Here is a 26137-nt window from a genome sequence, read left to right on the forward strand (position 1 = left end):
ACAATGCCCCACCCTAACTGCCTACCCTCCCCCGCATGCCCCACCCTAACTGCCTACCCTCCCCAACAGCTCGGAATGCCCGTGCCTGGGCTGCCCCACCCTGTGGCTTAGGATGCTGCTGCTCTCCTGGCTCCTCATATAGTGCCAGTGGGACTGAGGTTTTCATTCATCACCAGATTCCTGAGCTTTTTAGTCCTAAGAAAAGCACACAGTGGTTTGTTACTGGAAGCCATCTTACCCTATGAGTTCTGTATGAAGCCTCAATCAGTAGAGTGGGTCCCATTAGCAACCAAGTTGGACAACTTGTATTTTGCTCATTGAATGTAGATACACGTGAATTGTTGATTGTGTTTGTAATGAGATGCTCCTCTCCTGTCTTCCAATGAGTGGTAGTTTTTGTCTGCAACTTGACCACAGCAATCCCTGGCACCCAAGCTCTACTCTCACTGAAGCATTATGGCTGTGTGTTTTGAATGACGCCTTAGGACCCAATCTGCCTCCGCCTCCTTCTCCATGAAATAGAAATCTAACTTGTCCTTCCAAGCTCTGAAATGCTGAAACTTATCCACTCCCTTTTCCCCGCTCTGTTTCTTCCTTCCATGGCAGGGACTTTCAGATTTTCTTTCTTTTACTAACAAAGCACTAACCATGACTTTGTCATACAAAATCAAGAGCCATCAAGTTGGGTACCACAGTCCTAACTCAATAAAGATGAATACTCAACATCTGGCAGGCAGTATGTACCTGACAGTGTCCCCACTGTGCTCTGCTCTGCTCATTTAACCCTCAGAAACAATCTCATTTTACAGATTTTACAGAAGAAGTGGAGATGGGAAAGGTAAGTAACCTCCCCAAGGTCACATGACTGCTCAGGGTGGGACTATGATTTGATCCCAGGTAGTCTGAATTCCCCAAATCCTCAAGTATGATTATCAGAAAGGGTATTAGTCCATTTTCACACTGATTCTGAGAAATACCTGAGGTTAGGTAATTTATGAAAGGAAGAAAAAGTTTAACTGACTCATAGTTCCACATGGCTGGGGAGGCCTCAGGAAACTTACAATCACAGCAGAAGGGGAAGCAGGCACGTCTTACGTGGTGGCCACACGGAGAGTGTGAACATGTGAAGGAGCAACTGTCAAACACATATGAAACCATCAGATCTCAGCTGGGTATGGTGGCTCAGGCCTGTAATCACAGCACTTTGGGAGGCCAAAGCGGGTGGATCACCTGAGGTCAGGAGTTCCAGACAAGCCTGGCTAACATGGTGAAATCTCATCCTCTACTAAAAATAACAAAAATTAGCCAGGCGTGGTGGCCCGTGCATGTAATCCCAGCTACTCAGGAGGCTGAGGCAGGAGGATCGCTGGAACCCAGGAGGTGGGCACTGCAGTCAGCCAAGATCATGCCACTGCACTCCAGCCAGGGTAACAGAGCAGGACTCCATCCCCAAAACAAAACAAACCTCATAAGATCTCAAGAGAACTCACTGACTATCACAAGAACAGCCTGAAAAAAACTGCCCCCATGATCCAATCACCTCCCACCAGGCCCCTTCCTTCGATATGTGGGGCTTATGGGGATTACAATTCAAGATGAGATGTCGGTGGGGACATGGCCAAACCATATCAGAAAGTAAAGGCAAAAGTCAAGCTTGGAGAATTGACATTGTAGATTAGCATATTTTTAAAAGAACAACTTTTTTTCTTATCTTTTGAGACAGAGTCTCGCTCCATCGTCCAGACAGTGGTACAATCTTGGCTCACTGCAACTTCTGCCTCCCAAGTTCAAGTGATTCTCATTCAAGTGCCTCAGCCTCCCAAGTAGCTGGGATTACAGTAGCCCGCCACTGCACTTGGCTAATTTTTATATTTTCAGTAGACATGGGGTTTCACCATATTGGTGAGGCTGACCTCGAATTCCTGACCTCAAGTGATCCACCTGCCTTGGCTTCCCAAAGTGCTAGGATTACAGGTGTGAACACTGCTCTGGTCAGAAAAACCTTTTTTTCACGTGGATTTTAAAATGCCTCCCCTTCGTTCAACATTGATTAAGTTCCTTCTACATGCCAGACACTGTATGTGTAAAACAGTACGAACTCTCAGTGAGTATAGGCAGATATACAAACAAAGGCTTCAGGAGTTCCCGTTTTCTGAGTGCTAGACAGTGTATGAACCTGAGACACAAACCCACCTCTATTTGACCCCGAATTTGATGCTGGGGTGGTTTTAATTTTATGCTGGGAATTTGAGTCATTGAACCATACAAGGGTGAGGAGTCTCTGCCAGATGTGTGGGGAGTGGTCTGGATAATAAAGAAGAATTGAAGGAAGCAACGAGACCAATTAAGAGACTTTACCTAAAGGAAGAGTAATGCCAAAGGCACTGGCAGTGACAAAAGTGGAGGACAATGTTTGTGATCATTTGGGAGACAGACTAGGGAGTGCTTGGTCATGAGATGTGAAAGAAGAGGGAAAATAGAGGAGAAACACAGCTGCTCAGGCTCTGCCGGGGAAGACTGGGCACATAGCGATGTCTTCCTCCTGGTAGAGAATGTGGGAAGAGAAATAGGAAAGGAGGAACAGATAGTTTTTCACTCTCAGTGTCACACTAAAATGGAACCCTCTGGTCAAAAGTTGAATACAAATCTCTGCAGGCCAAGTCCATTTGTGACATTCCAACATATGTTCTCAAAAATAACACACATACTAAATCAAACCATTAAGACTAACTGGGGGAGACGGTTTTCAAGATGGCCGATTAGGAGGAAGTTGGGATTGCAGCTCCGAAAGAAGGCGCAGAGGGTGAGTGGATGCCGCATTTCCAGACAGATTTTTACTGACCACAGACCAGGGGATTAACAGGAGGAGGAGCCGCACGGGTCACCAGCGCCGCTGGTTTGAGCGGAGCAGCGCGCCGCTCGGCCTACGCCCTGAGGTGGGGGGCGGCGGATCCACGTACAGAGTGAGAGAGACTGAATCACCTCTGAGCCAGCAAGGGGAGCTGAAGCAGGGATTCAAGCCAGGACACTCTCGGGCAAGGGTGCGCCACGAATCTCAGAGCCGCTGCTTTGGCTGATGCAGCGGCTCACAGGGCAGCGGATTTTTACTGCCCACAGACCAGGAGATTCACAGGTGGCGAAGCTCCACGGGTTGCCAGCGCCGCTGGTTGGACTGGCATGGCTGCTCTGCCTGCAAGCCCCTTGTGCAGAGTGAGCGAGACCAGATCCCCTCTGGGCCAGCAAGGGGAGCTGAGGCAGGGACTCAACCCAAGAGTTTCCTGGGCAAAGAGGATGCCTCCGGAAACACGGCTGAACACGGGACGGTCCAGCTCTGTGGAGGAGGGGCGTCACCCACCGGGAAACACCCTGCAGTTCCCAGGACAATTTGCCCACAGCAGCTCAACGAAGCCTCTGCAGGCTGAGTGTGACTAGGCTGCCACCTTGTGGGCAGGGAAAACCATTGCAACAGCGGAAAATCATAACGCCCTAATTCCCTGGGACAGACCACCTAGGGGGAAGAAAAGGGGGTTTATGAGTTCAGCTACTACAGACTTAAAATTACCAAAATCAGAAAGACAGCAACTACAAAGTCGATAGGTGGATAAATCCACAAAGATGGGAAGAAACCAGCGCAAAAAGGATGAAAACACCCAAAACCAGAACACCTCTCCTCCTACAAGGGAGCACAACTCCTCACCAGCAAGGGAACAAGACTGGATGGAGAATGAGCGTGATGAAATGACAGAATCAGCTTTCAGAAAGTGGATAATAAAAAACTTCCGTGAGCTAAAAGAGCATGTTCTAACCCAATGCAAAGAAACTAAGAACCTTGAAAAAAGACTTGACGAAATGTTAACGAGAATGGACAACTTAGAGAGGAATATGAGCGAATTGATGGAGCTGAAAAACACAACACGAGAACTTCGTGAAGCATGCACAAGTTTCAACAGCCGAATTGACCAAGCAGAAGAAAGGATATCAGAGGTCGAAGATCAACTCAATGAAATAAAACGAGAAGACAAGATTAGAGAAAACAGGGTAAAAAGGAATGAACAGAGTCAACAAGAAATATGGGACTATGTGAAAAGACCTAATCTACGTTTGATAGGTGTACCTGAATGTGACGAAGAGAATGCATCCAAGCTGGAAAATACTCTTCAGGATATTATCCCGGAAAACTTCCCCAACCTAGCAAGGCAGGCCAATATTCAAGTCCAGGAAATACAGAGAACACCACAAAGATATTCCTCTAGAAGAGCAACCCCAAGGCACATAATCATCAGATTCGCCAGGGTTGAAATGAAGGAGAAAATACTAAGGGCAGCCAGAGAGAAAGGTCGGGTTACCCACAAAGGGAAGCCCATCAGACTTACAGCAGATCTCTCAGCAGAAACCCTACAGGCCAGAAGGGAGTGGGGGCCGATATTCAACATCCTTAAAGAAAACAACTTTCAACCCAGAATTTCATATCCAGCCAAACTAAGCTTCATAAGTGAAGGAAAAATAAAATCCTTTGAGAACAAGCAAGCACTCAGAGATTTCATCACCACCAGACCAGCTTTACAAGAGCTCCTGAAGGAGGCACTACACATAGAAAAAAACAACCAGTACCAGCCACTCCAAAAATGCACGAAATGGTAAAGAGCATCAACACAATGAAGAATCTGCATCAACCAATGGGAAAAACAGCCAGCTAGCATCAAAATGACAGGATCAAATTCACACATAACAATATTAACCCTAAATGTAAACGGACTAAATGCCCCAATCAAAAGACACAGATTGGCAAATTGGATAAAAAGCCAAAACCCATCAGTGTGCTGTATCCAGGAAACCCACCTCACAAGCAAGGATACACAAAGGCTCAAAATAAAGGGATGGAGGAAGATTTACCAAGCAAATGGAGAACAAAAAAAAGCAGGAGTTGCAATTCTCATCTCTGATAAAATAGACTTTAAAGCAACAAAGATCAAAAGAGACAAAGAAGGACATTACATAATGGTAAAAGGATCAATGCAACAAGAAGAGCTAACGATCCTAAATATATATGCACCTAATACAGGAGCACCTAGATACATAAGGCAAGTTCTTAAAGACTTACAAAGAGACCTAGACTCCCACACAATAATAGTGGGAGACTTCAACACCCCATTGTCAATATTAGACAGATCAACGAGACAGAAAATTAACAAGGATATCCAGGACTTGAACTCAGACCTGGACCAAGCAAACCTAATAGACATTTGCAGAACTCTCTACCCCAAATCCACAGAATATACATTCTTCTCAGCACCACATCACACCTACTCTAAAATTGACCACATAATTGGAAGTAAATCACTCCTCAGCAAATGCAAAAGAACGGAAACCATAACAAACAGTCTCTCAGACCACAGTGCAATCAAGTTAGAACTCAGAATTCAGAAGCCAACCCAGAACCGCACAGCCTCATGGAAATTGAACAACTTTCTCCTGAATGTTGACTGGATAAACACTGAAATGAAGGCAGAAATAAAGATGTTCTTCGAAACCAACGAGAATGAAGACACCACATACCAGAATCTCTGGGACACATTTAAAGCAGTCTCTAGAGGAAAATATATAGCAATAGGTGCCCACATGAGAAGAAAGGAGATATCTAAAATTGACACTCTATCGTCAAAATTGAAAGAGCTAGAGGAGCAAGATCAAAAAAACTCAAAACCTAGCAGAAGACAAGAAATAACTAAGATCAAAGCAGAATTGAAGGAGATAGAGACACGAAAAACCCTTCAAAAAATCAATAAATCCAGGAGCTGGTTTTTTGAAAAGATCAACAAAATAGACAGACCACTAGCCAGACTAACAAAAAAGAAAAGAGAGAATAACCAAATAGATGCAGTAAAAAATGATAAAGGGGATATCATCACAGATGCCAGAGAAATTCAAACCATCATCAGAGATTATTACAAACAACTCTATGCACATAAACTAGAAAACCTGGAAGAAATGGATAAATTCCTGGACAGTTGCCTCCTCCCAAGCCTAAACCAGGAAGAAGTCGAAACCCTGAATAGACCAATAACAAGGTCTGAAGTCGAGGCAGCAATTAAGAGCCTACCACCCAAAAAAAGCTGAGGCCCAGATGGTTTCACAGCCGAATTCTACCAGACATACAAAGAGGAACTGGTACCATTCCTACTGAAACTATTCCAAATAATCCAAAAAGAGGGAATCCTTCCCAAATCATTTTATGAGACCAACATCATCCTAATACCAAAACCCGGCAGAGACTCAACAAGAAAAGAAAACTACAGGCCAATATCCATGATGAACATAGATGCAAAAATCTTCAATAAAATACTGGCAAGTCGATTGCAACAGCACATCAAAAAGCTTATCCACCATGATCAAGTAGGATTCATCCCGGGGATGCAAGGCTGGTTCAATATACGCAAGTCTATAAATTTAATTCACCACATAAACAGAACCAAAGACAAAAACCACATGATTATCTCAATTGATGCAGAGAAGGCCTTCGACAAAATTCAACAGCCCTTTATGCTAAAAACTCTCAATAAACTAGGTATCGACGGAACGTACCTCAAAATAATAAAAGCTATTTATGACAAACCAACAGCCAATATCATACTGAATGGGCAAAAACTGGAAGCATTCCCTTTGAAATCGGGCACTAGACAAGGATGCCCTCTCTCACCACTCCTGTTCAATATAGTACTGGAAGTTCTAGCCAGAGCAATCAGACAAGAAAAAGGAATAAAGGGTATTCAATTAGGAAAGGAGGAAGTCAAATTGTCTCTATTTGCAGACGACATGATTGTATATCTAGAAGACCCTATCATCTCAGCCCAAAATCTCCTGAAACTGATAAGCAACTTCAGCAAAGTCTCAGGATACAAAATCAATGTGCAAAAATCACAAGCATTCCTATACACCAATAATAGACTTAAAGAGAGCCAAATCAAGAATGAACTGCCATTCACAATTGCTACAAAGAGAATAAAATACCTAGGAATACACCTAACAAGGAACGTAAAGGACCTCTTCAAGGAGAACTACAAACCACTGCTCAACGAAATAAGAGAGGACACAAACAGATGGAGAAACATTCCATGTTCATGGTTAGGAAGAATTAATATCGTGAAAATGGCCATACTGCCCAAAGTAATTTGCAGATTCAACGTTATCCCCATCAAGCTACCAATGACCTTCTTCACAGAACTGGAAAAAACCACCTTAAACTTCATATGGAACCAAAAGAGAGCCCGCATAGCCAAGTCAATTCTAAGCAAAAAGAACAAAGCAGGAGGCATCACACTACCGGACTTCAAACTCTACTACAAGGCTACGGTAATCAAAACAGCATGGTACTGGTACCAAAACAGAGATATAGACCAATGGAACAGAACAGAGGCGTCGGAGGCGACACAACATATCTACAACCACCCGATCTTTGACAAACCTGATAAAAACAAGCAATGGGGAAAGGATTCCCTGTTCAATAAGTGGTGTTGGGAAAACTGGCTAACCATATGCAGAAAGCAGAAACTCGACCCCTTCCTGACACCTTACACTAAAATTGACTCCAGATGGATTAAAGACTTAAACATAAGGCCTAACACCATTAAAACACTAGAAGGAAACCTAGGCAAAACCATTCAGGACATAGGCGTAGGCAAGGACTTTATGACCAAAACACCAAAAGCATTGGCAACAAAAGCCAAAATAGACAAATGGGACCTAATCAAACTCCACAGCTTCTGCACGGCAAAAGAAACAGTCAATAGAGTGAATCAGCAACCAACAGAATGGGAAAAAATTTTTGCAGCCTACCCATCTGACAAAGGGCTGATATCCAGAATTTACAACGAGCTAAAAAAGATTTACAAGAAAAAAACAAACAAGCCCATTCAAAAATGGGCGAAGGATATGAACAGATACTTTACAAAAGAAGACATACAAGAGGCCAACAAACATATGAAAAAATGCTCATCATCACTGGTCATTAGAGAAATGCAAATCAAAACTACATTGAGATACCATCTCATGCCAGTTAGAATGGCGATCATTAAAAAATCTGGAGAAAACAGATGCTGGAGAGGATGTGGAGAAATAGGAACACTTTTACACTGTTGGTGGGAGTGTAAATTAGTTCAACCACTGTGGAAAACAGTGTGGCGATTCCTCAAGGACCTAGAAATAGAAATTCCGTTTGACCCAGCAATCCCATTACTGGGCATATATCCAAAGGATTATAAATCGTTCTACTATAAGGACACATGCACACGAATGTTCATTGCAGCACAGTTTACAATAGCAAAGACCTGGAACCAACCCAAATGCCCATCGATGATAGACTGGACAGGAAAAATGTGGCACATATACACCATGGAATATTATGCAGCCATTAAAAAGGAGGAGTTCGTGTCCTTTGTAGGGACATGGATGAACCTGGAAACCATCATTCTCAGCAAACTGACACAAGAACACAAAACCAAACACCACATGTTCTCACTCATTGGAGGGTGTTGAACAAGGAGAACACATGGACACAGGGAGGGGAGCACTATACACGGGGGTCTGTTGCGGGGGAGTCGGGGGGACAGCGGGGGGGGGGAGTTGGGGAGGGACAGCATGGGGAGAAATGCCAGATATGGGTGAGGGGGAGGGAGGCAGCAAATCACACTGCCATGAATGCAGCTATGCAACAACTTTGCATGTTTTTCACATGTACCCCAAAACCTAAAATGCAATAAAAAAAAAAAAAAAAAGAAAATGCTCAGCTGGGGGATGGGGGCATGAAGGTGGGGCCGTGTCTGCCCTGGGCTCCCTATTTCTTTTCTTTCTCATCTGTTTAAAGTTACGGAAGGCTTCTTAAGAGACAAGACTTACACTGAGTTTTGAAAGAAGGTGGCCAGGCAAGATAGGAAGAAGAACGTCCCAGGAGAGAGCAACAAAAATAAAGGAATGTACTATTTCCTCGCACTCACGATGCTAACTGGTAACACCCGAGTGCTCAGAATGTGCCAGCTATTGTGCTAAGCATTTCACATTTAGAATCCATCTCATCGTCCCAAAAATCTGATGAGAGAAGTACTGTTTTTACTTTTGTTTAACAAACTAGAAAATTGAGGCGCAGGGAAGTTAGGTAACTTGCCCAAGGTTATTCAGACAGGAATATAGAATCAGAATTTAATATCAAGTTTCCAGAGCCTATATTCTAAATCAGAGGCCAAAAATGCATCCAAGTGTCAAATTACAGAAGTCTAATGTAGAAATGGTGATGTCTAACAAGATCCCAGTATTTGGAGACAGAAATCTGAAGTACTTCTGAATCTATCAAATAATGCTTAACCACACCAAATCATAGGATTTGTATGTCCAATCAGTTACTTATTTCTACTAATAACATTCAGTTGAATTTCAAAGTAATCACATAAGGCTCTCAAAAGGAGAAAAACTATTTTCAGGGAAGTTATTCTGAACCCATAAGCTAATCTGGCAGCATGTTACATCAACCACAGCCCATGCTTACCCTGAATATCCTGCCAGCTTCAGTTCTAGCATTAATGTGGAGAGGCACCTAGGCCAGCTACGAGTTATCAACCCCTGGTGGGATATTGCACAGCTCTGCAGGGAACTTTGTCCTAATAGGATATGTTCAATGCTGAGCAGATTTCTATCCAAATGACAAATTTTTAAATAACTCTGACCAAACCTGACATTCTTTAGAGTAGCCCAGAGAAAAATCACAAACAAAAGATACCAAACTATACTCAAATGACAAACAAAGAAAAACAGTCATTTTTTTTTTGAGATGGAGTCTCACTCCATCTTCCAGGCTGGAGTGCAGTGGCATGATCTCAGTTCACTGCAACCACCGCCTCCCTGGTTCAAGCGATTCTCCTGCCTCAGCCTCCCAAGTAGCTGGGGCTATAGGCACGTGATACCACATCTAGCTCATTTTTTTGTATTTTTAGTAGAGACAGGATTTCACCATGTTAGCCAGCATGGTCTCAATCTCCTGACCTGGTGATCTGCCCGCCTCAGCTTCCCAAAGTGCTGGGATTTTAGGCGTGAGCCACTACACCTGGCCAAAAAAGAATATTTTAAGATTAAAAAAAAATAATGGGGGTAGAAATCAGATAAGATCCATGAAGACAAACATTTCTGGGTACTGAGAGAAAAGATTGTGCGAGTGAAAAGCAAAGACATTCTCACTGGCACAAAGACTATGTGATCCATGATTAGCAACCATCCGAGGAACTGGCTTGCACATCGAATTCCTTTTCTTGTTACCACAGACAAGGAGTGAGGGATTCCTTACAATGACTATCTCACCCTATCTCACCTGTCCTTAGCAATGGCAAACAGATCATCTTCATCATCTTCCTCAAAGAGACTGGTCTTTTTCACAGCTTTCCTTGGGTTCTCGTTTTGACCTGCTGTCAGATGCTGAGTGGGCCTGTGAAGCAGGAATATTCCACTGGTCCTTAAAAAACATAAAATATATATTAAAAGCTCAATGGTGATTTATATTATAAAACATGGGGAGTAAAATAAAACTTATATTTGTTAAACTAAGTTGTATTTAAACTAAGTATTAAACTTAGTCCATCAGTCTTGAAGAAAGCTCATGCTAAGACTTTCTTTTGAACTCAAATCTAGACAGCTGGGTTCTCTGACCTCACAGAACTTCTCATGATTTCCTCCTCCATCATCTGCCATGATGTCTCTTCCCACTACGGTTCTGCACTGTTTTAGGATAAGCAACTTGTCTATTTCAGGGGATCAACATTAATTATAGAGGCGATAAGAAGGAAGAGGAATGTAAAAATATCAAGAACTCAAGAACTTCCAACTCCAGAGAAGAATGATATTTTAATTTAAAAAAATCCTAAAGCAGATTGAAAAAAAAAAAAAAGTGTAAAAAGCTCATGCAACACACATGTAAACAAGATACAATGAAAAACTGCTAGTAATCCATTTACCACAGCTCCATCAATTCACTTATATTCTTCTCTATCTTGTCCATTCTCGTTAACATTTCGTCAAACCTTTTTTCAAGGTTCTTAGTTTCTTTGCATTGGGTTAAAACAAGTTCTTTTAATTCACAGAAGTTTCTTATCACCCACGTTTTGAAGCCTGCTTCTGTTATTGGAACACACGTGTAATCTATTAAGCCTTGTTCCGTTACTGATGGGGAATTGCAATCCCCTGTAGAGGGAGAGGCATTCTGATTTTGAGTGTTCTCTACCTTTTTACGCTGGTTTCTTCCCTTCATTATATATTTAACCGTCTGTCGTCTTTGTAATTGCCGACTTTCTAACTAGGTCTCTGACGTCCAACTTGTTGATTCCCAGCGCTGAAATCTGAGCAGTCCACTGTGCCGGCCAAAACAGCGGTGTTAAGATTGATGGTGCTTTTCTGCCCGGGAATCTCCGGACTCTGCACCTAGAGTTGGCGCGGTGAGGCACCAGCAAAACCGCCGCGCCGGCCACAAGAGTCGCCCTGGCGACCCGTGGGGCTCCTCCACTGGGAATCTCCTGGTCCGTGAGCAACAAATATTCGTCTGAAAGTGTGATGTCCTCTCATTCTTTGCGCTTTCACTGGGAGGTACGTGCCCGAGCTGCTAGTCATTGGCCATCTTGGATCTCTCCGGGAATTCCTTGATTTGCAGGCGTGAGCATAGCTGGGTGTGATTTCCTTAAATGCTTTCTAAAGGCCAGATTCAGACTTTTGTGGTAAAAAAGGATCGCCAGCAGTTTTTCTTCGTGTCTTGTTTACATGTGTGTTGCATAAGCTTTTAATACTTTTTTTGTTTTGCAATCTGCTTTGGAATTTTTAATTTACTTTCAATAAGAACATGAACATATCTATGACTTATCTGTCCACTTCACCTCCTCATAATCTGCATACAATAATAAAATAAAGAGGAATTATTATTAACACGGGAAGATTTTTAATGATCAGGATTTTTAATATTATTAAAGTCTTTTTCTGTACAGCTAAATCTGATTCCCTGCTACTAAATTTGATTGAGTGAGCAGCTAAACCATCTTCACAACTGACTTTGGTAATATCTATCCAGATCACAAAATATTGTTAAGACTCCTTAAAAAAAAAAAGTTTAACCTGCATAAGTTACTCCTATCATGTCTAGCTATAGTTCTAGATTAATGAAATACAGTAGTAATTTAACAAGATACTATTATATATGGCTATTGGGGTACACGACATGCTACCTCAAAATATGATCCCTTGGCATTTGAGAAAACAGAAGCAGAAAGGTCTCTCTGACCTTTCCCTGGCCCTTCTCCTCTGAAGCAGACCATAGATGAATCCTCTAATCCTTTCTAAAGTAGGTCATAAGACCTTCATTCCAATCCTCCCTATTCCCAGAGGAAAGGAGCCTTCTTATTTGTAAAGATGCAGAGAATGACCTGACCTGCAGGCCTTGCTGAGCTCCCCTAGCTTATTCCCATCAGGTCACACCCCTTTCATCTAATCGTGCTTCTCCACAACTGTCACTTCTTCATCAGACAGAATGAAATAGACACAGGAATTCCTGTTTCTCTGCATCTTCATTTCTGAAGGATCCTGTGTCAGATAAAACTTACCTTAAATAAACTTGTACACTTTTCTGTGGTTAATTTGTCATTTGTTATAGGGGACTTGTCCATGAACCTAGTGGTGGGTGAGAAATCATTTCTCCCCTAGCCGGCCTAACTCCTTTGAATGAGCATACACTATCATGTGGGAGCCACACTTATTCCCAAACATTTTGAAGAGATTAATCTTTAAATTAATATATTACACTAAATGTCTTTCTTTAGAAAAGACAATCTTGTGAACATCACCTTTGGTCACTGAACGTCATTAGATATAAAACAGGCAGAAAAAGAAAATACTTAGGATGGCTTTAACTCTTAAATCCCATCAAATAATCCCCTCTTCTTTAGGAGAAACCTCAGCTCACCTCCGCATCACTGCTGAACAACAGGGCAGATGCTTTCTTGGAGAGCTCGGAGGGTTTTGCTTTTTTTGTCTCTCAGCTTGTACAGACAATGTCTGCTTCTTAGTAGCTGCACCCCCAAAAAGATTATCCTAGAAAAGCAAATTGCAGAAAGGTAAGACAAATTCATAAACAGAAAACACAGGATATCCTCCTACAATAAACTGTTAGGGAGTGTCTCCAGTCAGGTATATAAATAATACCTCTGGTGGGGAAAACCTACAAAATGCTAGTAAATCCCACACTAAAGCCTTTTCTCACTGCACCCATAGAAGGGAAAGAGATTACCATAGAACTCAAAGGCAGAGTAGCTGGGAAGAAGCAGGAGGACAACACGTGAACGAGGTTATGACCTACAAGAAGAAACTGGGCCCCATCTAGTTGCCCTGTGGGCAAGTCCCTCTCTGCTCATTTCAGGGGGTTACAGCCTGTGATGGGCATGGGAGTCCCTGCAGCAGCCAGCAACTCACACTGTCCTCTCCACGAATGAGAAACCAGAACAATGGCTCAAAGGAGAAAACTGGGGGGCTGTCTCCACTTCTTTACAGCTAAGAAAGACACCTGGGATGGAGGGAAGGCATGACTCATGTTTCTCATTAACTTCAAGGAGATTATACAGAGTGAAGTAGTTTACTACATAAAATTGCTGGTGTACTAAGTTTAATTGTATTCATAAATTCTTCTGTTGTCAAGCACTCCCCAAAAGTTATATTTATTAAGGTGATTTTATTCAGGTAAGGGGAACAAAAGCATCAGAGGGCCTGAGTCTGAGTTAGGATGGAAAAACTCTTAACCGCAGGTGAACAGGCCTGGAATGTGAAGATGAATGAAGGGAGCCTTTAAGGGGAGTATGGTAAAGTAGGACAGGCCAGGAGAATAATGAGCTGGTGTCCAATGGGGATAATAATGACAGAGCTCTCATTCACTATGCACTTACTATGTGCAGGCACTCTGCAAGAGCTTTACACTAGTAGTTACAGCTGCCACAATGACCCTACTCACTGTTAAGCCATATGAGCTTAAGGAAGGTTAAGTTACTTGCTCCAGGTCCCTGGTTTGCAAGTGGTGGGGCTGGGATATGAACCCAGGGGTCTGATAGCAAAGCCTATGAGCTCACCACTGCCCAGTACTGCAGAAGGTTAAGGTTTGAGGTGTCTTCTGTCTTATTTCTCTTCCCCACTTTGTGCTCTCCATCCAGGATGGGAAAGAAACACAATGGTCAGGACATGGCTGCCTTCTCCTTTGCATCCCCACTTGGTCCAAGACATTCTTGCAGGTCATTGGGTATAACATGGATCCATCCTCTAGACTAAAGTACAGCTGACCCTGAATGACACGAGTTTGAGCTGCACAGGTCCACTTACACACAAATGCTTTTCCAGTAATATGTTGAAAATTTTGTGGACATTTGCAACAATTTGAAAAATTTGGTGGACAAACCATGTAGCCTAGAAATATCAAAAAAATTAAGAAAAAGCTAGATATATCATGAATACAAAAATATACAAATAGATACTATTTATGTGTTAATCAACTGTTTATGTTATCCATGTGGCTTCTGGTCAACAGTAAGCTATTATTAGTAGGTAAGTTTTTGGGAAGTGGGAAGTTATGTACGGATTTTTGGCTGCAATGCAGAAGTCAAAACAACCCCCACATTGTTCAAGGGTCAACTGTATTTCTCAAAGGCAGATTTCAAAAAATAAAACCTGGAGGTTTCACACCTTGTCAAGAGACCAGGCACAGTGCCTTACGCCTATAATCCTAGCACTTTGGGAGGCTGAGGTAAGTGGATCACCTGAGGTCAGGAGTTCGAGACTAGCCTGGCCAACGTGGTAAAACTCTGTCTCTACTAAAAATACAAAACTTAGCCAGGCGTGGTGTTGTGCACCTGTAGTCGCAGCTACTCGGGAGGTTGAGGCAGGAAAACTGCTTGAACCCGGTTGCAATGAGGTGAGATCGTACCACTGCACTCCAGCCTGGGTGACAGAGCAAGACTCCATCTCAAAAAAAAAAAAGAAAGAACTGTGTCAAGAATCTAATGTCTTCTCCATTGCACAGCTCGGAAAATAAAAGGAAGAAGCTACTGAAACGAAAACAGAAATATTTTTGTTTTATAAACTTCAGGTAGCCCGACTGCTTCCCTATCACGTTCTGCTAGTGTATGAGCCTCTGGGTAGAAAGTTACATCAGCAACAGTTTTCTACTAATCTAAATTATCTAGTGTTGCAATAACAATGTTTACCTCTTCATCTTCATCATCAAACAAGGAAACCGACGTGGGGAGCCTGCTAGGCAGCAGAGATGCACCTTTTAACTTACTCACACTTTGAGAAGAAAACAAATCCTGTTGGATTGAAATTAAAGTTGCCGGTTAATAGCAATTATCAGTTTCAGTATAAAACATGAGTGACTCAGACATGACGGCTGCCATGTGTCTAGGTTTCTTTTCTTAGAGGGAAGGTGACTCAGACTGAGACCTTAAAGAGACAGGCCTCAGGGTCTGTCCAGCGTATGTGCAATGGCAGTAAGGAGGAGGAAAGCCACAGGATATGGTGGCCTTGCAGAGCCCAGAGGCTTCTGTATTCCCACCTGAATGACAGAAGGCAGGAAGAAGTTTTCTAATCAATTTCCTATAGCACACTAAAAAACTAAATAAATAAGAATGACTTCCCGTTACTGTCTAAAGAATCAGAGATTAGATAGGTTCAATATAGGAACAGGGGCTAGATTCTCAAATTAAAGGAGCTACAACTATTTTATTTAGTAACACACTGCTCTCCTAAGATTATAAACTATTTTAAATAAATACAAATTAAATTTGTATTTTAAAACGTTTGCTACTCCTCTTAGCTCAACTATAGGTATAAGATGTTGCAAACCAGGAAAAGACCTGTTGGATTAAGAAACTTTCAGCCAGGCACAGTGGCTCATGCCTATAATCCCAGGATTTTGGGAGGCCGGGGAGGATGTAACACCTGAGGTCAGGAGTTCGAGACCAGCCTGGGCAAAATGATGAAACCCAGTCTCTACTAAAAATACAAAATTAGCCAGGCATGGTGGTGGGTGCCTATAATCCCAGCTACTTGGGAGGCTGAGGCAGGAGAATCGCTTGAACCTGGGAGGCAGAGGTTGCAGTGAGTGGAGATCGCACCATTGCACTCCAGTCTGGGCAACAAGAGCGAAACTCCAACTCAAAAAAAAATAAAAAATAAAAAGAAAAAGAAATTTTCAAAATGTTATAAGACATCAGCTTATCCTGCAAAGAAATACCTGCAAATTGAGCTACATGAAGTAGAAACATAAAATGGGACATCTATTCCCTTGGGAAGAGAAACTTCAATACACAAGAGCCAAACAATTAAACAGGACAAGAACATATTTTCTAAGACTTCTTCGGACAGTTTTTTAAAAATTATGGAGTCAATGTCTATTCCTCAAGTATAGACCTAATGAGTTCACTAAGGGAGCTCTCCTCCACACAGTGGTTTTCCCCTGTGCTCCCAGGAGTCCCATGGGTTTATTTAGCTAGAAGAGGCCACATGGGGAGCTCCAGGCATCCCGTACCCCTCCCGCGTGTTACACAACGGCAAGAGAAAGGGTTCTGCTGATTTAAGAAAATGAAAGTAAATCAAAGCGAAGAACAGAAACAAATGTCAACATCACAGTTTTGGACCCTTAACTAATACCTTTCTTGGTAATGGAAAAAAGACACTTCCATTACTTCAAATAGGTCCCCCCAAAATGACTTCACAGGGTAAGCTTCAGCTCCACACTTGAGATACAGAGGAGTCAGGAAGCATTCCTTCTGGTCCAAAGCTTTATCTCCTAGACTGCCTTGGTTTTACTTCTCCTTGACTAAGAATCCCAGCAATATCCAATAAAAACATTCACTCTATGATGATACACATGGGGCAAAGCCTTTGGTAGGGGTTTTCACACAAGTCTGTGAGTTCATTTCCGCTCCCATCATCAAGAAGGGGAGCCTATGGCCCCTCCCCATGAACCTGGATGGGCCTCTGTGACCACCTTGACCAACAAATGGAACAAAAGGAACACTGCTGACTTCCAAGGCTGGAACACAGAAGGCAACATGACCTCCACCTGGCTCTCTCTGAGGACTCTCCCCTACAGCCCCAAGCCAGCATCTAAGAGGCTGGCTTCTCTGACTGCAGGCTAGAAGCCACACAGGCCTAGCAAGAGATATCCCACGGGCCCCAGTGCCCTGTTACCAGTGTGAGCTGAACCTAAGCCCAGCCACCTTCAGACACCAGACAATGTGTCAGTGACAATGTCCTAGCTAAGCCTAGTCAACCTCTAGAACTGTGAGATAACAAAAATATTGGTGTTGTAAACTACTAAGTTTTGGAGTTGTTTCACAGCAATAAATAACCAGAACACCTTGTAAGTCACTGAAATTGGTCACATTTGATTTTCTTGTCTAGTCGACAAATACTGAATGGCTTACCACATGCCAAGCACTGATATTAAGGACAGGGTGTTAGGGATACAAACAAGGAATGAAAAGTCCTGCCCTCGTGGCACTTACTTTAGAGGGAAGTAGAGACAATGAATAAGTAAATCTACATTGTCCCTGGCAACATATGCTGTGGTAAACAGTGAAACAGAAGAGAGGACCAGGAGCTCAGGATGGTGTGTGCTAGCGCTTCCTGTTGTGTGTATTTCATCAGGGAGGCCTCACAGAGAACCCGAAGAGTGAGGAAGGAAACTGGATTCTGGGAACAGCATTACTCAGAGTGGTGGGGGTCAGTGCAAAGACCCCGAGGTGCAGGTGTGGGATCCATGAGGATAAGACACTGCACGCTCCATCATGCTGTATGTCGGGGGTCAGGGTTGTGACTTAAGTGGACTTTGGCTAATTCACGTTTTGTACACTAGCCTTCAGTGAATTAATAGCCTCAAAGATATTCTTCACATCAAGGGCAATCACTCTACTTCCAAAGGGTTTCATGTACATCCTCACTGTGAGTGCAAAGTCCAACCATGAGAGCCTAACCTACAGCCCACAGTTTCTTGAAATACATGTAAGTTTCTGCCATGTCCACATACTTTTCTGTAAAACGGGCTTATTACTTCCCATTACATTCTCATACAGGTCTCTGATCTCCTAAAAGGCTAACTTAAAATTACATCTAAGAGGACCTAGGCCTGAGGGACTCAGGAAAAGCAGTGAAGCTTTGGAGAGTTGGTTCTAAGGTGCCTGGGGGGACCAAAGCAACCTGTGAAGCAGGGTCCCACAGCCTATTAGCAGTCTCAGTCTCAGTAAGACAGATGGCTATGCCAGAATCCATCTGCTATAGCACTTAGCCACTTTCTAGTTAGTGAGAATGTCAATAAAAGAAGTAGCAAGGTGACCTCCACTCTGGTGCAAGCACCTCATCACATCATGAGCCCATAAACAGTCTAAAGTCTAGGCATCCTAAAGAGCGAGTACTTTCATCCCAGGAGATTAAGTAAAGTCCAACCCAAAAGTGAAAAGGAAATATATTGCTTTCTAAAGATCCCATGCTCTCAAGAGATTATTTATTTATTTTGAGACGAAGTCTTGCTCTGTTGCCCAGGCTGGAGTGCAGTGGGGCCATCTCGGCTCACTGCAACCTCTGCCTCCCAGGTTCAAGTGAATCTCCTGTCTTAGCCTCCCAAGTAGCTGGGATTACAGGCACACACCACCATGCCCAGCTAATTTTTGTATTTTTAGTAGAGACAGGGTTTCAACATGTTGGCCAGGATGGTCTCGAACTCGTGACCTCAGGTGTCCACCTGCCTTGGCCTCCCAAAGTGCCAGGATTACAGGCATGAGCCACTACGCCCGGCCTCAAGAGATTATTTTTAAAGAACTGGAATACGCCGGGCGCGGTGGCTCATGCCTGTAATCTCAGCACTTTGGGAAGCCGAGGCGGGTGGATCACGAGGTCAAGAGATCAAGACCATCCTGGTCAACATGGTGAAACCCCGTCTCTACTAAACATACAAAAAATTAGCTGGGCATGGTGGTGCGTGCCTGTAATCCCAGCTACTCAGGAGGCTGAGGCAGGAGAATTGCCTGAACCCAGGAGGCGGAGGTTGCGGTGAGCCGTGATCGCACCATTGCACTCCAGCCTGGGTAACGAGAGCGAAACTCCGTCTCAAAAAAAAAAAAAAAAGAACTGGAATACTTCACAAAAAGTCTTACAACTCTACTGAGGAAAATCTGATTCAGAAATAGTTACTCTGTCATATCCATAGGCCAATACTCACAACTAAGGAAAAGAATACCGTACCTCAGAGTCCTCCTCATCCGAAAATAAGCCTTTTTGAGTCTTTGTCTCTGATGACGGTTTGAGATTTTTGCTGGAAGGTAAGGTAACCTTTGATGGGGAAAACAAAAAGACAAAGAAAAATTAAGGATTAACAAATAAGATATCCAGAAAAGAGGGTTTACTCAATCAACCACTTAGAAAATGCAAGGAGTCTCTGCTGTGATAGACACCAAACCGAGGGAGCTGTTAAGAGAACAGTGAGACAAATAAAGGACACATCTGGTGTATCAGGAAGCAGGACACACTGCCTGGGTCAATCAGTGCACAGATAGGACATGTGCAGTGAGAGAGAGAGTAGAAAGGCAGGCTGCCCCAGGGGCCTGTCAGGTTCTGAATGCTGGGCCTTAGGTGGTCGGCAGGAGAAAGTCAGGGTTCACAGAGAGAACACAGCATGATGAGATGAACTGTAGAAAGAGGAGGGACCAGCTGTGCAGAACAGCAGCAAAAGGTCAAGCAGCCAGAAGGGCTTAAAGACTGCTGGGGACACAATGACTGGCCAAACGCAGGTCAATCTGAGCATCAAAAAGAACAATGGCCTGGCCAACATGGTCAAACTCCATCTCTACAAAAAATATAAAAATTAGCTGGGAGTGGTGGTGTGTGCATGTAGTCCCAGCTACTTGGGAGGTTGAGACTGGAGAATCACTTGAACCCCATAGGTTTAGGCTCCAGTCAACTATGATTATGCCACTATACTCCAGCCTGGGCAACAGAGCAAGACCCTGTCTCAAAAAAAAAAAAAAAAAAAAAAAAGGAGGAAGAATGATGGTAATGGATTATCATATACACTGAAGAATAAATCCATGATCCCAAAGCAATATTAAAAATGGGGGAAGGAGTGGAAGAGAAAACTCTTTATTCAGAAGAATGTCAACTAATAAAGAACTTAAAAAACAGTGGTTTATGCCCACTAACAGGTTAACTGATTTTAGGAAAAGATCACCCATGGATTTTAAAAACACTGTATAAAAGGCTGGGAGAGAACAGATATTCATACTGTGTCCAACTATCACTTTAGAGGTCAACTTATCAATGGCAAAAGAGAACAGGGTACCTTTTCAATGAAGCAGTGTGGTGGGCACCCTAACAACCAAGTGACAAACTTGTCAGAAAGAGGCAGACAGTGAACCTGATGTGTCTTGGGAGGTGATACAACAGGAAGTGCACAACCCTGCCTGCTTGTATTCTTGCCAAAACTGCTGACCCTGAATTTAATCACAGGAAAATAATAAAGCAAATGCACAATGTCACACATTCTACAAGACAACTGGCTGGACATTCAAAAAAATGTGGGAGGTGCTGCTCCAGATTAAAGAGATCAAAGAGAGCACGACCAAATGCAATGTAGACACACTGCCTGAATCCTGGTTTTAAAAAAAAAAAAAAAAAAAAAAAAAATCAAAACACACAAAAAATACTATAAATCAGGGGTCCCCAACCCCGGGCTGCAGACCAGTCCATGGCCGGTTAAGAACCCGGCCCCACAGCAGGAGGTGAGGTGAGCAGCAAGCATTACCACCTGAGCTCTGCCTCCTGTCAGATCAACCACAGCGTTAGATTCTCATAGGAGGGCAAACCCTACTGTGAACTGCGCATGCAAGTGATCTAGGTTGCAGGCTGCACTCTTCTTTATGTCCCTAATGCCAAAAAGGTTGCGGACCGCTGCTATAAATAGCATTTTGGGGACAAGAGAGGAAATTAGAATGTGGACTATATTGGTGGGGAGATTTTACAAAGACATTTTGAGGCAAACTGCAGCAATTCAAATACAGACTAGATATTAAGAGTCTACTATAGAATGACTGTTCATCTCACAGCTGTTGATAATGGCATTGTGGTTATAAGGAAGTCTTTTCAAGAGAGGCTGAACGAAATATTTAGGGGTAGAATGTCCCAATGACTACATGCAATCAGTTCCATGCAGCAAACAGTTAAAATAACTTACACGCAAATAGTTCAGGGAAAAAACAGGTATGTAACAAAGTTTACATCTATAACCCTAAGAACTGATCAATCCGGGTGGTAGTTATTTGAGTGTTCACTGCAATCTTCTTTCCACTTTCTGTTTGAAGTTCTTTAATATGAATGTGAAAGGGAACAATACTTCCCTCTGGGCTCCAGATGAATTCTTAAGATGCCCCAGATCAATGCTCCTGCATTCACTCTTCCCTCCTGCTCACCTTTTTTTCTGCTCTTGCTTTATTTTCGTCTGTCTGACTCACAGTGGCTTCTGGAAATGCTTCAACTTTTTCTTTGAATAGATCTCCTTCTTCGTCATCAAAGATATCAGCAGTGGATTGGATTTTGCCTTTAAAAAATAGCAAGGCATAAAATTACACTAAGGTCAAAAATCTACCACAAAATTTGTAGATTTAAAATTCTTCCCTCCCGAAGAATAAATAGAAAAGTTACGTTGTTACAGTAAGTGAAACTATACTCTTCCCTTGGAATTTTTCAAAGAGCATAGTAGCAGCTCAGTTGAAAACAGAACAGATAGTTTAACCATGCAGCTGACATGCTTATCCAAACAGCAGCCTCCTGTGCTTAGAGTAGCTTGGACTGGCTTAAAAGGTGAAGAAAGATCTAGAGGAAGAAAGATTATTTAAGAGGGCCACCAAGTCAATCATCTAAGCAATCTGAGAAGTGAGGGCTTGGCTCCTCCTTTTAAAAAAAAAATCAAACTATACGAAAGCAGATAAAAGCAAATACTGAAATCCCCTCATAACTCCACCTGCCTACTCGAACAAGATGGACATTGGGAACAGTTCAGCATACATGCTTCTAATTCCCCCAAAGGATATACTAATGAATTAACTTTACTTATTTACAAATAAGGCTATAAATTAGAAGATAATTTGAATAATATGTCTTACCATTTGCATTTTCCATTTAATGTACCTATAAAATCTTTCCAAGTCAACAGGCATAGACCCTTTTTTTTTTTAAACAGTCGCCAATATTCCACTGAATGGAAGGGCCATAGCTCACCCTACTGATAAATCTGAGTAATTTCCAAACTTTCACTACCATAAGCACTGCTGGACTGAGTGAGGCATATGTTGCTGAAATGAGGGCACTGGCTCATGAATGTCCAGAGACTAGGAGTTGTCAAACAAAGCAGCATCAATTTACTAGTGATTCTAAATCAGTTCTCAAAGACACCCACTAAGTGAGAGCCCTGTGGAGCAACAAAAAGCACTACTAACTTCCTTTACTGTCATCTTCACCTGGACCTGCGTGCATTCTGCATCCATTTGCACTCTTTCTAGATTAACTAGGCTTTTATTTTCCTTCACACTTCTGCTTCCATCCTTACTTTCTACACCTAACACTGAAAAAGGAGAGGAAGTCCAGACAGCGTGCTTCTAAATGCATTCTGGTTCTATCTATTCCTATTCCAACATTTTTTATTTTTTCAAGTTCCTGAAAATTATGTGCACCTTAGGGATCTACCTTTCTTTTCAGGAAAAGCAGTCAATGAATCTAAGTCTTGCCATTCCAAGTGTGATCCACAGACCACAAAGTTTGCTGGAAATGCACAATCTCATGCCCCACCCTAGACCTACTGAATTGGAATCTTCATTTTGACAAAAGCCCCTGGGAGATTCATCTGCACATAAAAAACAAATGATTTACAGGAATGACTTTAGGGACACAGGACTTACATTTAAGAGGAAAAGAAAGGAGAATGTCAAAGTAGCCAAGGGGCTGAAAACCCCATCACAGGAGGAAAGACCAAGGCCACCTGAGCTTTTTGGCGGAGAGAAGAGAAGGTGGGAACTAAATGGCCAGCACACAACATGCTGCTCATGTAATTGACTAAGGTCTGCTGGAAGAAAGTATGATTAAAACGTTATAATTCCAAAGGTCAGAACTAGAAATTGTGAACAAAAATTATAGGGAAAAAGATTTCAGCTCTCTATAAGGAAAATAATAGTAATTAGCTTCCAGAGCAGAAAAGATTGGTTCATAAAAGAGGCCTCCCAGGCACCATAGCTATGTAAGTACAGACAACAGCTCAATGACAGGAATGCTGGAGAAGGGATCTGGTATTATAAGAGATACAAACTAGGGGAGCTTATGTCCCTTTATAGGCAACATTTTTTTTTCTGGCTGAAGTACCAGAAACAGAGGCAGAAACAGGTACCCGTCTTGGAAGATTTGCTGCAGGGTGCTGAGAAAAAGTCATCATCACCATCATCATCAAAGAGGCCAGTGGGAGGTGGAAGGTATGGGCTTTTTCTTGGAATGGGCTGCTCAGGCTTTTGGGGCTCCTTCAATGATGAAATGGAGACAGCACCAAACACATCTGTGTCTCCTGTGGGCAGAGGGACAAGACAGCCACAGCTGTGAGCCAGTGTGAACCTGTTGACTTTACAGAAAAAATTACCACCCACCAAGAACTTTTCATTTCAGTTAATTCACAAAATGCATCAACAGGGCCCAATAACCTCCATCCATTACTGCTACAGAACATCCCACAATGCAGAATCACCAGGTCACTCAAACACAGAAAAGTCCAAGGCCACTGAGCTCTAGGAGAGTAAGAGCTAACATGAGTAGATGAGCTCTTTCTATAAGCTGCTCAAAGCCCTTTGAAGCTCCCAGGTGCTTCCTTGTCTCCAGCCAGGCTTTAGAAGATGATAATTTTAAAAATGAAAAAACAGTATTTGTGTTCTTTTAAGAAAACAAACCTTAAGTTATATTACCTAAAAATACAGAAACAGCTCCTGCTGGGATTTTCTTTCCAGGTTTGGATGATAAAGACTCTAGAATGAAATAGCAAGAGATAACCATTTTACAAGGAAAATAACTTTCCTTGCAATTTTCTTCCTGAAATATATGCAATGTAATATATGCAGTTAGTACCAGACGTTTTGAAACTAATTTTTCCTAAACAAGCCATTTTAAAATGCTTTAGTATTTTCCTCTCTACCAATGTCAGGACTTTTTTTCTTGACTCCTCCTCAATCTCCATCACTCCCCTTCCTAAAAAAAGGACTTTTTTCTTTTGGAATTAACACAATCCAAGCTATGACTCCCATGGAAGAGCATGCTGACTGTGATCAAGCCACAATAGTGGGTCGGCTGGGGAACACCAAGGGAGGTAGTGAGCACCACTGGCGGAGGCAGGGACAGCATGACCAGGGCTCCCCCAAACAGTTCCAGCTCTACTCATTCCAGTTGGATAAAAATGAACAAGTAAAAAGGAACAGCAAAAATGTGTGAGTCATCAGTAGAAAAAAAAAGAAGACAGCCGGGTGAGGTGGCTCATGCCTATAATCCCAGCACTTTGGGAGGCTGAGGCGGGTGGATCACGAGGTCAAGAGATCAAAAACATCCTGGCCAACATGGTGAAACCCTGTCTATACTAAAAATACAAAAACTAAAAAAAAAAAAAAGAAAAAAGACAATAAGAGCAAAGAGGGAAACCAAGCAAGTCACCTCTGCCAAACCATGGACAGCAGAAAGCAGAGGGCAGTCAGGTAAGCAGTCAGCACAGCAAGCACAAGGAGCGGCCCACGAGGCCCAGCTCTGATGCGTGTGCCCAGGAGACGCGGAGCTTAAAATCACTAATTCTCAAGTCCCGAGAATTACCACAAACCTAATTGAGTAACATTTGTAAGTTAAGAAATAGATTTATATTTGTGCTTTTTAAAAACTACACAGATGGGTCATGTGCAGTGGCTCAGGCCTGTAATCCCAGCACTTTGGGAGGCTAAGGTGGGTAATAACTTGAGGATAGGAGTTTAAGACCAGCCTGTCCAACTGTCCAACATGGTGAAACCTTCCTGTCTCTACTAATATATACATATATATATATATATATAAAACTAAGGTCTGCTGGAAGAAAGTGTATATAAAACTTTACAGATGATTTTAATGCACACTGGGTTGGGGAATTACTGGTCTCCAACTTATATGCAGAATGTTAAAAATGTTTCTTTAAATTAAACTTCATTAAATGAGAACCATTCTCAACATTGCTCTAGGGTACTTTTCTTGTCTGACTTTTGATGAGTTCTCCTAACAAAGAGGCAAGACTGTGATGTGGGTTTGCAGATGGTACTCTGTTTTTTCCAAGACATGAATTAGTGAAGATGAATTACTTTCAACTGGACCAAGGTCAAAATAACAGCTTCCTGCTCAACGCAGAAACAAGACTTGGGAACAACCTCGAGGTTCCATCTCCTAATGAGAAAGACACTTTTGGAACTCTGCGCACTGAGACGCAGTTGGCCAGCCCCCAGCTTACCCTCCTTAACAGAGGCTTCAGCTTGTCGATCCTGGGGGGCTTCCGTGAAGAAGTCACTCTGGTTGTAATAACGTATATGACAAAGGATTAAAAAAAAAAAAAAAACAGGAGAAAGCATAGCTGCATTTGAGGATTTCTAAGGAAAAGTAACCTATAAGATTTAAAACTACGTATTTACTATGCTCCCAGAAAATCAGTTGCAAAGTGATAACTACGGCAAAACCAGACCCTAAAATAATTTAGGCCAGGTGTGGTGACTCACACCTGTAATCCCAGCACTTTGGGAGGTCTGTCCAGGAATGAAATACGAAGATGAAAGATAACAGATAAGAGAAGAAACAATCACCTAGTAAATTATTCACACTAACAAGTGCACATCTTCTCCTCACCTAACAAAGGATAGAAGAATACGGTATTTCTCACTCTGAGATTCTTAGTTCAAAATGTCCCAAAATCTGAAAATAGAAACAACTTCCAACTGAGAAGCTGTTTTCTCCCACTAAAGAAACAAAGCATATTTCTTCCTTGTGAACCCGATACAGCTGC

General features: G+C 42.5%; 1 protein-coding gene across 1 annotated transcript in view; it reads right to left on the minus strand.

Annotated features, from left to right (window-relative positions):
* Nucleotides 1-77: 77 nt before the first annotated feature.
* The window catches only part of LOC135278074 (WASH complex subunit 2A-like), a 49533-nt gene continuing 23473 nt past the window's right edge, over nucleotides 78-26137 (minus strand). The window contains 9 exon segments of the mRNA XM_064384692.1: nucleotides 78-1135; nucleotides 10352-10492; nucleotides 12980-13107; nucleotides 15261-15362; nucleotides 19297-19383; nucleotides 21516-21643; nucleotides 23483-23653; nucleotides 24045-24104; nucleotides 25592-25649. Of these exon segments, the coding sequence (XP_064240762.1) occupies nucleotides 799-1135; nucleotides 10352-10492; nucleotides 12980-13107; nucleotides 15261-15362; nucleotides 19297-19383; nucleotides 21516-21643; nucleotides 23483-23653; nucleotides 24045-24104; nucleotides 25592-25649 (1212 nt within the window). The 3' untranslated portion in view covers nucleotides 78-798.

This window comes from Aotus nancymaae, unplaced genomic scaffold (assembly GCF_030222135.1).
Source record: "Aotus nancymaae isolate 86718 unplaced genomic scaffold, 86718_ANA_hifiasm-v0.15.2.pri h1tg000036l, whole genome shotgun sequence".
Classification (NCBI taxonomy): Eukaryota; Metazoa; Chordata; class Mammalia; order Primates; family Aotidae; genus Aotus; species Aotus nancymaae.